This window comes from Narcine bancroftii, chromosome 6, assembly GCF_036971445.1.
Source record: "Narcine bancroftii isolate sNarBan1 chromosome 6, sNarBan1.hap1, whole genome shotgun sequence".
In the NCBI taxonomy this organism is placed as follows: domain Eukaryota; kingdom Metazoa; phylum Chordata; class Chondrichthyes; order Torpediniformes; family Narcinidae; genus Narcine; species Narcine bancroftii.
In genome coordinates, this window is record NC_091474.1 from 253,408,969 (window position 1) to 253,425,541 (window position 16,573).

General features: G+C 47.3%; 1 protein-coding gene across 1 annotated transcript in view; it reads left to right on the forward strand.

Annotated features, from left to right (window-relative positions):
* The first annotated feature begins 2,000 nt into the window (after positions 1-2,000).
* Positions 2,001-16,573, forward strand: part of rrp36 (ribosomal RNA processing 36) — a 28,162-nt gene continuing 13,589 nt past the window's right edge. Inside the window, exon 1 of the mRNA XM_069888001.1 lies at positions 2,001-2,069. Within this exon, the coding sequence (XP_069744102.1) occupies positions 2,024-2,069 (46 nt within the window). The 5' untranslated portion in view covers positions 2,001-2,023. The remainder of the gene's footprint in view (positions 2,070-16,573) is intronic.

Below are 16,573 nucleotides of genomic sequence, written 5' to 3' on the forward strand. Positions count from 1 at the left end.
GAACTTCAAATTCCTGGGGGTCAACATCTCCAACGATCACAAAGAAGACTCGCCAGTGGCTATACTTTGTGAGGGTGTCTGAGGAGATTTGTTATGTCACCGAAGACTCTCGAAACCTCTTCGGGTGGACTGTGGAGAGCATTCTGGCTGGTTGCATCATTGCCTGGTACGAGGTATCAATTCTCAGGACAAGAAAAATCCAGAGGGTTGTTAACTCGTCCTGCAACTTCACAGGCACCAGACTTTACTCCATCGAGAACATCTACAAGAGATGGTGCCTTAAGAAAGCATCCTCTATCCTCAAGTACCCCCCTCCCCCAGCCCATGCCCTCTTCACTCTGCTACCATCGGGGAAAAGTCCAGGAGGCTAAAGACGAGCACTCATTGCCACAAGGACAGCTACTGGGGGGAGGGGTCAGTGGGGGGACCGACACGGGGCTGGGGGGGTGAGGGGTCAGTGGGGGGACCGACACGGGGCTGGGGGGGGGTGAGGAGTCAGTGGAGGGACCGACATGGGGCTGGGGGGGGTGAGGGGTCAGTGGGGGGACCGACATGGGGCTGGGGGGGGTGAAGGGTCAGTGGGGGGACCGACATGGGGCTGGGGGGGGTGAAGGGTCAGTGGGGGTGAAGGGTCAGTGTGGGGTCCGACACAGGGCTGGGGGGAGTGAGGAGTCTGTGGGGGGACCGACACGGGGCTGGGGGGGGGTGAGGAGTCAGTGGGGGGACCGACACGGGGCTGGGGGGGGGGTGAGGGGTCAGTGAGGGGACCGACATGTGGCTGGGGGGGGTGAGGAGTCAGTGGGGGGACCGACACGGGGCTGGGGGGGTGAGGGGTCAGTGGGGGGACCGACACGGGGCTGGGGGTAAGGGGTCAGTGGGGGGACCGACACGGGGCTGGGGGGGTGAAGGGTCAGTGGGGGGACTGACACGGGGCTGGGGGGTGAGGGGTCAGTGGGGGACTGACACGGGGCTGGGGGGGGTGAGGGGTCAGTGGGGGGACCGACACGGGACTGGGGGGGGGTGAAGGGTCAGTGGGGGGACCGACGGGGCTGGGGGTGAGGGGTCAGTGGGGGGACCAACACGGGGCTGGGGGGGGTGAAGGGTCAGTGGGGGGACCGACATGGGGCTGGGGGGGTGAAGGGTCAGTGGGGGGTGAAGGGTCAGTGGGGGGTCCGACACAGGGCTGGGGGGGGTGAGGAGTCTGTGGGGGGACCGACACGGGGCTGGGGGGGTGAAGGGTCAGTGGGGGGACTGACACGGGGCTGGGGGGGTGAGGGGTCAGTGGGGGGACTGACACGGGGCTGGGGGGGGTGAGGGGTCAGTGGGGGGACCGACACGGGACTGGGGGGGGTGAAGGGTCAGTGGGGGGACCGACGGGGCTGGGGGTGAGGGGTCAGTGGGGGGACCGAGACGGGGCTGGGGGGGTGAAGGGTCAGTGGGGGGACCGACATGGGGCTGGGGGGGTGAAGGGTCAGTGGGGGGTGAAGGGTCAGTGGGGGGTGAAGGGTCAGTGGGGGGTGAAGGGTCAGTGGGGGGTCCGACACAGGGCTGGGGGGGGGTGAGGAGTCTGTGGGGGGACCGACACGGGGCTGGGGGGGGGTGAGGAGTCAGTGGGGGGACCGACACGGGGCTGGGGGGGTGAAGGGTCAGTGGGGGGACCGACATGGGGCTGGGGGGGTGAAGGGGCTGGGGGGGGTGAAGGGTCAGTGGGGGGTGAAGGGTCAGTGGGGGGTGAAGGGTCAGTGGGGGGTGAAGGGTCAGTGGGGGGTGAAGGGTCAGTGGGGGGACCGACACGGGGCTGGGGGGGTGAAGGGTCAGTGGGGGGTGAAGGGTCAGTGGGGGGTGAAGGGTCAGTGGGGGGTGAAGGGTCAGTGGGGGGTGAAGGGTCAGTGGGGGGTGAAGGGTCAGTGGGGGGACCGGGGCATCTCACTTCCCGCCGCCACTCGACGTCCGACCCCGTCTGTGATTGGCTGGACGCCGCGCGCTCCCGGCTGACCTACTTCCGCTTCCGGCAGTTCCCACGATGGCGGAGCTGATGGACAGTGATTGTAGCTGCCCGGTGCGGGAAGGCAAGTGGTCGGGCTCCTGCTCCCCGGGGTGGGGGGGGGGGTGGGGGTTGGGGTCGTGGGGGGTGGAGGGGTGTAGGGGTGGCCCCCCATCCGGCTGGGCGGCGGAGGAGGATCGGCCGGGACTGGGTGGGGGGCGATGCGGGGGGGGGGAGGGGGAGGGAGGGAGCAGGTGGGGGGTCGCGGTGGGGGGGGGAGGGGGAGGGAGGGAGCAGGTGGGGGGTCGTGGTGGGGGGAGGGAGGGGGAGGGAGGGAGCAGGTGGGGGGTCGTGGTGGGGGGGGGAGGGGGAGGGGGAGGGAGGGAGCAGGTGGGGGGTCGCGGTGGGGGGGGGAGGGGGAGGGAGGGAGCAGGTGGGGGGTCGCGGTGGGGGGGGAGGGGGAGGGAGGGAGCAGGTGAGGGGTCGCGGTGGGGGGGGAGGGGGAGGGATGGAGCAGGTGAGGGGTCGCGGTGGGGGGAGGGAGGGAGCAGGTGGGGGGTCGCGGTGGGGGGAGGGAGGGAGCAGGTGGGGGGTCGCGGTGGGGGGAGGGAGGGGGGGAGGGGGAGGGGGAGGGAGGGAGCAGGTGGGGGGTCGCGGTGGGGGGGGGGAGGGGGAGGGGAGGGAGGGAGCAGGTGGGGGGTCGCGGTGGGGGAGGGAGGGGGAGGGAGGGGGAGGGAGGGAGCAGGTGGGGGGTTGCGGGAGGGTGGGCATTTGTGGGGGTCGGGGGGGATGAGCGATTGTGGCAGGGTCGGGGCAGTGAGCGCTGGTAGATGGTATCTGGGACAAGGGGAGTTGTGGGGAATCTGCTGCACAGCACAGGTCCTTCCCTCTCATCTCTGTCAAACTATGGTATTCCCAGTCCCACTGACCTGCACCCAGACCAGAGTTTCTCCAACCCCGCGCATCCATGGACATGAACAACTTTTCTTTAACCCTTTGGACTCCATGTCACTGTTTTCATGGACTCCCAACAAGGACCTGGTTTTGTACCCAACCACAGCTGTTCGTCCTGTTGTTTACCCATGGAGCCAGTCCGCGGTATATATTGTGAAAGGTTAAAAATGACCAGAGTGCCAAGTGTTTAACATTGCGATTAAACCTCGACTTCCACTCTCTGCTTGTTCCACCTTCACTCCCAAGAACATTGGGTGGAGTCGAAGATTGGACAAAATGCCAAAAGCATCAAAGAAGAAGAAAAAAAAATTCACAGGGAGGATGTAAAGAACATCCTCGACGTGCTGTCGGGCAGGAGTTGGATCCGAGGTGGGATTTACATCACTTGGACACCTGTACCGAGCACACTGTTCCCACCTCTTAACCTACTCCTGAACCTTTCTTTCCCTACTCAACCTTCTCATGGTTTTCCCCTTTGCCTGTCTACCTTCTATCTCCTCAGCTTCTTACCAGGCGGGTGGGTTTGCTAGAGCTGTTGGGGAGGGTTTAAACTAGTTTTGGTGGGGGTGGGAATCAGAATGTGAGTGCAGAGATTAGGCTAGAAGGTCAAAAGCACACTGCTGTGTTCTCTGAGTTGGGGAGGAAGGACGGGCAGGGGTCAAAACATAAAAGGAGCCAATTAAAGAAGTTGAAATGTGTCTATTTCAACGTTGGGGAGGTTAGGAATAAAGGGGATGAACTTCGAGCTTGTATCAGTTTGTGGAACAAAATGCTCCAAGTGGGGTCTCACCAGAAATTTGTAGAGTTGCACCATGACCTCTTGACTCCTGAACTCAATCCTCCATTAATGAAGCTCAGCATCCTCTAGGCCTTCTTAACTATCTCCTATCACCCTGTGCGGTGACCTTGAGAGATGTTTGGATTTGGTCCCCAAGGACCCTCTGTTCATCCACACCCTTCAGTAACCGACCATTAACCCTGGACTCAGCCTCCTGGTTTTTCCTTCCAAAATGCATCACCTCACACTGATCCGGATTGAACTCCATCTGCCACTTTTCTCCCCAACTCTGCATCCTGTCGCTATCCTCTTGTAACCTTCGACAACCTTCAGCTCCATCCACAACTTCTCCAGCCTTCGTATCATCCACAAACGTCCTGACCCATCCATCCGCCTCTTCACCCGGGTCATTTATAAACATCACAAAGAGCAGGGGGTCCTAGAACAGATCCCTGCAGCCCCTCCACTAGTCACCAATCTCCAGGCAGAATCCTTTCCTTCCATCACTCCTCTCTGCTTTCTACAGACAGGCCAATTTTTATCCACAAAGGAATGGGCTGTGGTCTGGGTGCAGATCAGTGGGACTGGACAAAAACAATTGTTTGGCATAAACTAGAAGGGCCGAAGTGGCCTGTTTCTGTGCAGTAATGTTCTACGGTTCCATGCTCCCCATATGTAATCCCTGCTGCTCTCAAGCTCCACCACCATGTACTCACCCAGACTCGCTTCCACAGCCATGTTATCTTCCTCTCTACTTGCCTCTGCTGCCATCTTATGCCTCGTGGCTTCCAGCTTCATTTCCGGGCCTTGCAGTTTGGCCCACACAAGGATCATGAGTTCCTGCAGCAAAACTCTACCAGGATGTTCCCCTTTGGAGCATTGGAGGTGAAGGGGAGACCTGATGGAGCTGTACAAAATCATGAGAGAGACTAATAGGGTGGAGAGCTAGAATCTGTGTATCTATCTCAATATCTTCTAAGTGGGGTAATTGTCCCTGCCCCTTGGCGCTTCCTGGGACCGGTCGTATACCAGCTGCGCGATCCTTTTAAATCTTTCCCCAACCAAGCACGGCAAGGCCTCTTTCTTGGAAGACTTGGGAAGTTCACCAACTTGCTCCTTCCCCTCAATGACGACAGGTGCACCATGGAAAGCATCGCAGGGTGGGGTGGGAGGACTCTGCTGAAGGTGGGAAGGGGGGTGTCAGCTCAGGACATCATGCAAACTCCCCTCCCCTTCTTGGGCTCCATCGACATCTCCTGCTTCCTGGGAAAGGACTCATCGCACCCTCCTCCCATCAGGGAAAAGGCTGAAAAGTGAGAAAAGATACATCAACAGTCATGAACATTAAAACAGTGTTTCTTGGTGCTAATTAATTTTCCTTTTATAACCCTCTGTAGTGTTCCCATTCTACCTCCTGTCCTCCAGGGTGTAAAGCCTTAGCATCTCTGTCATGTGAGCTTGGCCCAGTCCTGGTAGTCCTTGCCCAGACCAGGACCTGTATTTGGGTGACCAGGACCTGTATCTGGAGGAACAGGGCCTGTATCGGGAGGAACAGGGCCTGTATCGGGGGGAACAGGGCCTGTATCGGGGGGAACAGGGCCTGTATCGGGGGGGATCAGGATCTGTATCGGGGGGACCAGGACCTGTATCGGGGGGAACAGGGCCTGTATCGGGGGGAACAGGGCCTGTATCGGGGGGATCAGGATCTGTATAGGGGTGACCAGGACCTGTATCGGGGGGAGCAGGACCTGTATCGGGGGGACCAGGACCTGTATTTGGGTGACCAGGACTTGTATCTGGAGGAACAGGGCCTGTATCGGGGGGAACAGGGCCTGTATCGGGGGGAACAGGGCCTGTATCGGGGGGAAGAGGGCCTGTATCGGGGGGGGATCAGGATCTGTATCGGGGGGACCAGGACCTGTATTTGGGTGACCAGGACTTGTATCTGGAGAAACAGGGCCTGTATCGGGGGGATCAGGATCTGTATAGGGGTGACCAGGACCTGTATCGGGGGAAGCAGGACCTGTATCGGGGGGACCAGGACCTGTATCGGGGGGGACCAGGACCTGTATCGGGGGGGACCAGGACCTGTATCGGGGGGGACCAGGACCTGTATCGGGGGGGACCAGGACCTGTATCGGGGGGGACCAGGACCTGTATCGGGGGGGACCAGGACCTGTATCGGGGGGGACCAGGACCTGTATCGGGGGGGACCAGGACCTGTATCGGGGGGGACCAGGACCTGTATCGGGGGGGACCAGGACCTGTATCGGGGGGGACCAGGACCTGTATCGGGGGGGACCAGGACCTGTATCGGGGGGGACCAGGACCTGTATCGGGGGGGGGACCAGGACCTGTATCGGGGGGGGACCAGGACAGTGTCCAGTGTTGGGGATGAAACACACGAGTCTGGAGATACTGTGAATGGAGTAAACACAGTATTGTGGTTGCGTTCTTACATAGAAACATAGAAGATAGGAGCAGGAGTAGGTCATTCGACCCTTCGAGCCTGTTCCACCATTCAACGAGATCATGGCTGATCTTAAAGTTCAGTCCCCCGTCCCCGCCTTCTCTCCGTAACCTTTAATACCCTTATACTGAAGAAATATATCGAATTCCCTCTTAAATATATGCAATGAACCTGCCTCTATTACCCTCTGTGGCAATGAATTCCACAGATTCTCCACTCTCTGGGTAAAAAATTCCTCCTCGGTCCTAAATGGTTTGCCTATTATCCTCAAACTTGCTTTCATCGGAGGCGCTGCTGGCCACCGCTGATGATGTAAGCAATGAGATGTGCGTGGGTAATAGCCCGCAGGTATGGGTGTGTTAAATCAGTGCCGTTACAACAGAAATGCTGGAGCACCATCCAGAGGAGCCAAAAGGTATTTTTAAACATGAAAATGAGCGTAAGGGTACTTTATCTGAATGCCTGTAGTATTAGAAACAAGGTTAGTGAACTTGAGGTGTAAATCAGTCCCCAGGCATATGATTTAGTGGCCACCACAGAAACATGGTTACGTGATTGGGAATTAAATATTCAAGGGTATCAGGTAGTACGGAACAGGAAGGTAAAGGTGGTGGGTGGCGCTCTTAATCAAGAATGAAATCAGGGCAATAGGGAGAGAAGATAGAAAATCTAAGGAGCAGAATGTTGAGTACATTGGGGTAGAGATTGAGAATAATAAAGGGAAAAAAACTACTGGTGGGCGTTGTCTATTGCCCACCAAATAACAATAGCCCAGTGGCCCAGAGGTAACTGAGGCATGTAAGAACAGAACGGCAGTTGTCATGGGGGACTTTGACCTCCATTTAGATTGGGAAAATCAAGTTGGTCGAGGGAGTCTGGAGGATGACTTAGCTTTCTTTGGCATCATGTTCAGAAACCAACAAGGGAGGATGCTATTTTAGATCAAGTATTGTGCAACCAGAGAAGTAAAATTAATGATCTAGTAGATCTAGGGACCCTCTTGGAAAAAGCGATCATAGTACGATTGAATTTCTCATCCAGATGGAGGGTGCAATAGTTAGATCTAAAGGAGTGTATTATGCTTGAACAGAGGAGACGATAACAGGAGGAGGGAGGAATTGGTCAGCGTGGACTGGGAGCACAGGCTCGTTGGCAGAACAGTGGAGGAACAGTGGAAGACTTTCAAAGAGATTTTTCACAGTGCTCAACAAAAATATCTTCCCGTTAAAAATAAGGGCAGTCGGAGTCACGTGACGGAGTAGTGGCTGGTCAGGGAATTCCAGCCCTCTCCCGAAAAGTTAAAAAAAAACGCACAAAACACAAAGGTACAAGATTAAAATTTACAACAAAGTAAAAATAAAGGTGAGAAGAAAATGGCAGCGAAGAGAGAAAAGTCGAAAACAACGGGAAGAAGAAAAGTAGAAAGAACGTCGGAAGAAGAAGGTGAAGGCCTTACCTGTCCGAGGAGGCCCACCGCGGAGAGAGAAGCCCGCTCCCTCAGGTCAGTGGAAGTCCCGGGCTCGGGACTACAAAAATGGCTCGCAGAGCCGAGTAAAAGTGCGCAATCGCGCATGAAAAAAAACACGCTGACGGGAGGGGGGAACAGCTGCGGAGTCGATCTCCACAGCTAAGGATGACAGCTGCAACACAGCAACAGGAAGAGAACACAGAAAACAATGAGAACAAGAAAGAAGAGGGTAAAAAGAAAACAAGGAAACAACAAATGGTCAACCCAGAGGAAGAAGAAGAACAGAAAGAAATGGAAGAAGAAGAGAAAGGCAGGACAATGGATATATCTTTTTTTAAAGAATATATGGAATCAGTGAAAGAATGGCAATTACAAGAATTTAATGAGATAAAAAGAAGAATTAAGAATGCAGAAGAAAAAAATGAATAAAATAGAAATGGTCATGTCAGAGATAGGAAAAAGAGTGGATAATGTGGAAAAATGATAAATAATTGTAGAAATGGAAGTAGAGGACTTAAAAGAGAAATTAGAAGAATCTAATAAAAAAGTTAAAGAGGCACATGAGCTGTTAGCTCAGAAGATAGATATAATGGAAAACTATAATAGGAGAAATAATATAAAGATAGTGGGCCTTAAGGAATATGAAGAAGGCAAGAATATGAGAGAATTTATAAAAGATTGGATCCCCAGGGTCCAAGGAAGACCAGAATTACAGGAAGAAATGGAAATAGAAAGGGCGCACAGAACATTAGCCCCAAAACCACAATCGCAGCAAAAACCAAGATCCATTTTAGTAAAATTCTTAAGATATACAACAAGAGAAAATATATTGGAGAAAGCAATGAAGAAAATAAGAGAAGACAAAAAGCCACTGGAATATAAAGGTCAAAAAAATTTTTTCTATCCAGACATAAGTTTTGAACTCCTGAAGAAGAGGAAGGAGTTCAATACAGTGAAAACGATCTTATGGAAAAAAGGATATAAATTTATGTTTAATTACCCAGCGGTACTTAAAATAATTATTCCAGGGCAACAAAACAGACTATTCTTGGATCCAGAGGAAGCAAGAAAATTTGCAGAACAACTACAAAACAAGCAGAGAGATGAAGACATTCAATGAGAGTAAAAATGACCACGAACTATATGTATGTGTGTGTATACATGAATGTATCCGTATTTAGAGGAAAATATATGGAGTATTTCTTTGGCTTGGCTTCGCGGACGAAGATTTATGGAGGGGGTAAAAAGTCCACGTCAGCTGCAGGCTCATTTGTGGCTGACCAGTCCGATGCGGGACAGGCAGACACGATTGCAGCGGTTGCAAGGGAAAATTGGTTGGTTGGGGTTGGGTGTTGGGTTTTTCCTCCTTTGCCTTTTGTCAGTGAGGTGGGCTCTGCGGTCTTCTTCAAAGGAGGCTGCTGCCTGCCAAACTGTGAGGCGCCAAGATGCACGGTTTGAGGCGTTATCAGCCCACTGGCGGTGGTCAATGTGGCAGGCACCAAGAGATTTCTTTAGGCAGTCCTTGTACCTTTTCTTTGGTGCACCTCTGTCACGGTGGCCAGTGGAGAGCTCGCCATATAACACGATCTTGGGAAGGCGATGGTCCTCCATTCTGGAGACGTGACCCATCCAGCGCAGCTGGATCTTCAGCAGCGTGGACTCGATGCATGAATGTATCCGTATTTAGAGGAAAATATATGGAGTATAGATAAGAATTAATAAGGGAGGGAAAGGGAATAGAGGGAATAAGGAGGGAATTAAAAGAGTGACCTTTGTTACATATGAAAATTGAAATCTTTTCCGGGGGGAGCTGGGTGGGGAGGAGTTACGGTTACTGCAAAATCAGTTGACGTTTGCGAGTGAATTCGCAAATCCAAATGAAGAGGGGAGATGTGGTTGCCCGACAAAGGATAAAGGGCAACTCAGGAGGGGGAGGGGAGAATGGGGTTAAAGAAGTTTTAAATCGGAGAATAAGGAAAATGTTTGATGTTTTAGAAATGTCTTATAAAGTGTTCAAAACAAGAAAGCAGAAATGGATAAGAAGGAAAGGTGATGATGGAGAAACGGTAAGGGAAGATAAACAAAGTATGAAATGGCTACGCTAAACTATATGACTTTTAATATTAACGGAATGCATAACCAAATTAAAAGGAAGAAACTGCTAAATTTACTGAAAAAATTGATATAGCATTTGTGCAAGAAACACATTTAACTGAATTGGAGCACAAGAAATTAAAGAGAGATTGGATAGGACATGTAACAGCAGCGTTGTATAATTCAAAAGCAAAAGGAGTAGCTATATTAATTAGTAAAAATGTGCCAATTAAAATAGAAGAGGAAATAATAGATCCAGCAGGGAGATATGTAATGATAAAATGTCAAATATATTCGGAGTTTTGGAATCTACTCAATGTATATTCACCTAACGAAGAATATCAAAAGTTTATGCAAGATATTTTTTTGAAGATAGCAGATACGCAAGGGAACATATTAATAGGAGGAGATTTCAACCTGAATTTGGATTCAAATATGGACAAAACTGGGAAAAAAATTTACAAAGAACAAAGTAACCAAATTTATAATTAAATCGATGGAAGAAATGCAACTTTTGGATACATGGAGGAAACAACACCCAAAGGAAAAGGAATATTCATATTATTCGGGTAGACATAAAACATACTCAAGAATAGACCTATTTTTGTTATCAGCTCGTATGCAAGATAGAGTAAGAAAAACAGAATATAAAGCTAGAATATTATCGGACCACTCACCCTTAATATTGACAGTAAAGTTAGAGGACATCCCTCCAAGAATGTATAGATGGAGATTGAATTCCATGCTACTTAAAAGGCAGGATTTTAGAGAATTAATTGAACGACAAATTAAAATGTATTTTGAAATAAATACGGAATCAGTGAAAGATAAGTTTATACTATGGGCTGCAATGAAAGCATTCATTAGAGGGCAAATAATAAGTTATGTAACCAAGATGAAGAAGGACTATAATCAGGAAACAGAGCAGTTGGAAAGGGAAATAGTAAAGATAGATAAAGAATTAGCAATGAAGGAAGATACAATTAAAAGAAGAGAATTGGCGGATAAAAAAAATAAAATATGAAACATTACAAACATATAAGGTGGAGAAGAACATAATGAAGACAAAACAGAAATATTATGAACTAGGGGAAAAGATGCACAAAATTCTAGCATGGCAGCTTAAGACAGAACAAACTAAGAGAATGGTATTGGCATCAAGGAAAAAAGAGAAACAAATCACATATAATCCAACGGAGATTAATGAAAACTTCAGAGAATTCTACGAACAATTATACCAAACTGAAAAGGAAGGGAAAATAGATGAATTTTTAACTAAAATTGAACTACCAAAATTTCAAATAGAGGAACAAAATAAATTAACAGAACCATTTGAAATAGTAGAAATACAAGAGATAATAAAATAATTACCAAATAATAAAACACCAGGAGAGGATGGATTCCCAATAGAACTCTATAAAACATTTAAAGATTTATTAATTCCTCCCCTCCTGGAAGTAATCAACCAGATTGACAAAACACAAAGCTTACCAGATTCATGTAAAACAGCAATAATTACAGTAATACTAAAGCAAGGGAAAGATCCACTCGCACCAGCGTCATATGGACCAATATCATTACTTAACACAGAATATAAGATAATAGCTAAACTATTAGCAAACAGATTAGCAGAGTATGTACCTAAAATGGTAAATCTAGACCAAACTGGATTTATTAAAAAGAGATGCACAACAGACAATATTTGTAAATTTATTAACTTAATTCATGCAGTAGAAGGGAGTAAAGCGCCAACAGTAGCAGTTGCTTTAGACGCAGAGAAGGCCTTTGACAGAGTAGAATGGAATTATTTATTCAAAGTACTACAAAAATTCAGTTTACCAGAGAAATATATTAATTGGATTTCTTTGGCTTGGCTTCGCGGACGAAGATTTATGGAGGGGGTAAAAAGTCCACGTCAGCTGCAGGCTCGTTTGTGGCTGACAAGTCCGATGCGGGACAGGCAGACACGATTGCAGCGGTTGCAGGGGAAAATTGGTTGGTTGGGGTTGGGTGTTGGGTTTTTCCTCCTTTGCCTTTTGTCAGTGAGGTGGGCTCTGCGGTCTTCTTCAAAGGAGGTTGCTGCCCGCCAAACTGTGAGGCGCCAAGATGCACGGTTTGAGGCGTTATCAGCCCACTGGCGGTGGTCAATGTGGCAGGCACTAAGAGATTTCTTTAGGCAGTCCTTGTACCTTTTCTTTGGTGCACCTCTGTCACGGTGGCCAGTGGAGAGCTTGCCATATAACACGATCTTGGGAAGGCGATGGTCCTCCATTCTGGAGACGTGACCCATCCAGCGCAGCTGGATCTTCAGCAGCGTGGACTCGATGCTGTCGACCTCTGCCATCTCGAGTACTTCGACGTTAGGGATGTAAGCGCTCCAATGGATGTTGAGGATGGAGCGGAGACAACGCTGGTGTAAGCGTTCTAGGAGCCGTAGGTGGTGCCGGTAGAGGACCCATGATTCGGAGCCGAACAGGAGTGTGGATTAAAGCATTATATAAGGGGCCATTGGCGAAAGTGACAGTAAATGGACATATATATCAAAACAATTTAACTTAAGCAGAACAACAAGGCAGGGATGCCCACTATCACCCTTATTGTTCGCGTTAGCTATCGAACCACTAACAGAATTGATAAGAACAGAAAATAATATAAAAGGGGTAAAAATAAAAGACAAGGAATATAAAATCAGTTTATTTGCGGATGATGTTATAGTATACTTAACAGAACCAGAACTATCAATAAAAGAATTATATAAGAAATTGAAGGAACATGGAGAAGTGTCGGGTTACAAGATTAACGTAAATAAAAGTGAAGCAATGCCAAGGAATAATGCGGATTTCTCAAAATTTAAGAAGGAATCACCATTCAGATGGCAAATGCAAGCAATAAGATACCGAGGTATACAAATAAATAAAAATCTCGGCCATCTATATAAACTCAATTATTATCCACTAATGAAAAAATTACAGGGCGATTTAGAGCATTGGAAAGATTTACCATTAACACTAATATGAAGGATAAACTGTACTGAAATGAACATTTTCCAAAGGATATTATACCTATTTCAGGCATTGCCAATACACTTGACAGAGAAATTCTTCAAGGAGTTAAAGAAAATAATAAGGAAATTTTTATGGAAAGCGGGGAAACCGAGGATAGCACTAGATAAATTAACAGAATGGAATAAACAAGGAGGCTTACAACTGCCAAACTTAAAAAATTATTATAGAGCCGCACAATTAAGATACCTATCAGATTTTTACCAAACAAGGGAAAAGCCAGATTGGACTAGATTAGAACTAGATAAAATAGGGGAAAAGATACCTGAACACATATTATATAAATGGGATGAAAAATTGGTACAACGTAGGAGTTCTCCAGTATTACATCATCTGCGCAATATTTGGAAGAAGATTCATGTAGAAAGGAATGAAACAAATTACCAATTACCAAAACTAATAATGACGCAAAATCAGTTACTCCCTTTTACAATAGATAACCTTTCCTTTAGAGAATGGGAGAAAAAAGGGATCAATAGAATAGAAAATTGTTTTTCAGGATATAGATTATTATCCTTTGAACAAATGAAAGATAAATACAATATAACTCAAGATACAGTGCTGGCATATTACCAATTGAGATCCTACTTGAAGGACAAATTAGGAAGCAGTCTGAGGTTACCAGAGGGAAGTAACTTTGAATATGTGATTACAGATACAATGATAATCAAAAGATTTATAACAAATATGTATATTAAACTGCAAGAAAAGGAGAATGAGGAAACAAATGGTAAAACTAAACAAAAATGGGAACAAGATTTAAATATAAAGATAAAAAAGGAAACATGGGAGAAGTTATGTTCTGGAACGATGAGAAATACAATAAATACGAGGTTACGTATGATACAATATAACTGGATACACAGGCTATACATTACACCTCAAAAGTTAAATAAATGGGACCCAACAGTATCTGACAGATGTTTTCGTTGTAAAAAAGAAATGGGAACAACAATTCATGCAATCTGGACATGTGAGAAAGTAGAAAAATTTTGGGAAGATCTAAACCAGATATTAAATAAAATTACAGAAAACAATATACCAAAAAACCCAGAGATCTTCCTCCTAAGTAACATAAAAAACGAAGAATTTGGAATTGATTTGGAGGATGCACAAAAAAGATTTGTTAAGATAGCTCTAGCCGTAGCAAAAAAATGTATTATGTCAACCTGGAAATTTGAGAATACAACAATGGTATATAGAAATGAATAAATGTATTCCATTAGAAAAAATAACATATAGTTTAAGAAATAATATTGAAATATTTGAACAAATATGGGAGCCTTACATGAAACACAATAGAGGAAACCTACCGGGGACATTCACTACCTAAATTAACGAAAGGAGAAGGAAATGAAAAGAATTGACTCAGTGGAATTTCTTGTTTATTTTTATTGAATGACAACATTGTTTGACTGGTCAATGTATCTTAGATCTTGTACTTTAAATGGATGGGGGGAGGTAGGGAGGGTGGGATGGGAGGGGGGGGAGAAAATGACACTGTATATATTTGAAAAGGTAAATGTATGTATCATGGTCAATGTGGTTTATGGTGTGAAAAAAAAAATAAGGGCAGTAAGAGGGGAAAGAGTTGGCCTTGGTTAACTAAGGAAATAGAGAAAAGTATAAAATTAAAAAGTCATGGGTATCAAGTGGCCAAGAGTCGTGGGAAACTGAAGGATGGGGAAATCTTTAAAGGGCAACAAAGGGCGAGTGAACGGGAAATAAGGGAAGGATCATGAAGGGAAATTAGCACAAAATATAAAAACATAGCAAAAAATGTTAAAACTATATAAAATGGAAGAGGGCAACTGGAGTCAACATGGGTCCCTTGGAAGATGAGAAAGGGAGATTGATATTGAGTAATGAGGAAATGGATGAGGCATCGAACAGATATTGTGTGTCAGTCTTCATGGTGGAAGACATGACCAGCCAAAGTGTGGCAATAGGGAGGTGAAGGGAGGTGAGGACCTCGATTAAATAATTGTTACAAAAGAGATTGTGATGAGCAAACTAATGGGACTGAAGGTGGGCAAATCCCCTGGTCCTGATGGGATGCATCCCAGGTACTGACGGAAATGGCGGGAATTATAGTCGATGCGTTGGACGTCATTTACCAAAATCCTCTGGATTCTGGGCGAGTTCCAGCAGATTGGAAGACAGAAAATCTCACGCCACTTTTTAAAAAGGGATGTAGGCAGAAGACAGGTAACTATCGGCCAGTTAGATAATGTCTGTATTTGGGAAAATGCTTGAAGCTGGATGAAATAGCGAGACATTTAGAACGAAGGAGTTCCATCAGGCAGACGCAGCATGGATTCAGAAAGGGCAGGTCTTGTCTGACAAACTTGCTGGAATTCTTAGAGGATATAATGGGTGGGATAGATAGAGGGGAACAGGTGGATGTTGTATATTTGGATTTGCAGAAGGCGTTTGATAAGGTGTCGCACAAGAGACATCAGTAAGATACAGATGAATAGAGTCGGGGGAAGTATATTGGTATGGATTAAGGATTGGTTAACTGACAGAAGACAGAGTTGGGATAAATGGGTGTTTTTCTGATTGGCAGACAGTGGGAAGTTGGGTGGGGGGGGGCCGTAGGGGTCAGTGCTGGGCCTGCAGCTGTTCATCATTTACACTGATGATGTGGAAGAGGGACAGAGGGTCGTGAAGCCAAGTTTGTGGATGAGACTAAATTGAGTGGAAAAGCAAATTGTACAGAGGATGTGGAGAGGCTGCAGAAGGATCTAGTTAAGTTAGGTGAGTGGGCAAAGGTCTGGCAGATGGAGGACAATGTTAGTAAATATGTGGTCAACTAGACAGGAAAAACAGAAGACCAGATTATTATTTAAATGGTGAAAACTGCAGCAGGTGGAGTCGTTAAGAAGGACTTGGATGGGCTCGTGCATGAATCGCAAAATGTTGGGTTGCAGATACAACAGGTTATTAAGAAGGCAAATATTGGCCTTCATCGCTAGAGGAATTGAATTCAAGAGCAAGGAGGTCGTGCTGCAACTGTACAAGGTCCTGGTGAGGCCGCACCTGGAGTAATGTGTGCAGTTCTGGTCTCCAGACTTGAAGAAGGATAGATTGGCCTTGGAGGAAGATCAGAGGAGGTTCACCAGGTTGATCTTGGAGATGGGAGACTAAATCGTCTGGGATTATATTCACGAATTCAGGAGATTTGAAGAAACATAAAATTATGAAAGGGATAGATAGATAAGATAGAGGCAGGAAAATTGTTTTCACTCATAGGTGAGGCCAGAACTAGGGGACACAGCCTCAAGATTCAGGGAGTAGATTGAAGACGGAGAGGAGGAACAACTTTTTCCCAGACAGTAGTGAATCTGTGGAGTTCTCTGCCCAGGGAAGCTGTTGAGGTGTCTTAATTAAGCATATATAAGGTTCAGTGAGATCGCTTCTTACATACAAATGGAATTAAGGGATATGGGGAAAAGGCATTTGGATGGAGTTGAGGCAATGATCAGATAAACAATAATCTTATCGAATGGTGGGATGGGCTGGATGGCTGACTCCTATTTCTTATGACACTAAGATTGGAGGCGTTGTGGACAGCGATGAAGGTTTTCAAAGCTTGCAAAGGGATCTGGACCAACTGGGAAAATGGGCTGAAAAATGGCAGATGGAGTTTAATGGATCAAGTGTGAGGTGTTGCATTTTGGAAGGACCAACCAAGAAAGGATGTACACGGTTAAAGGGACGGGCACTGAGGAGTGCGGGAGAAGAGAGGGACCTGGGAATA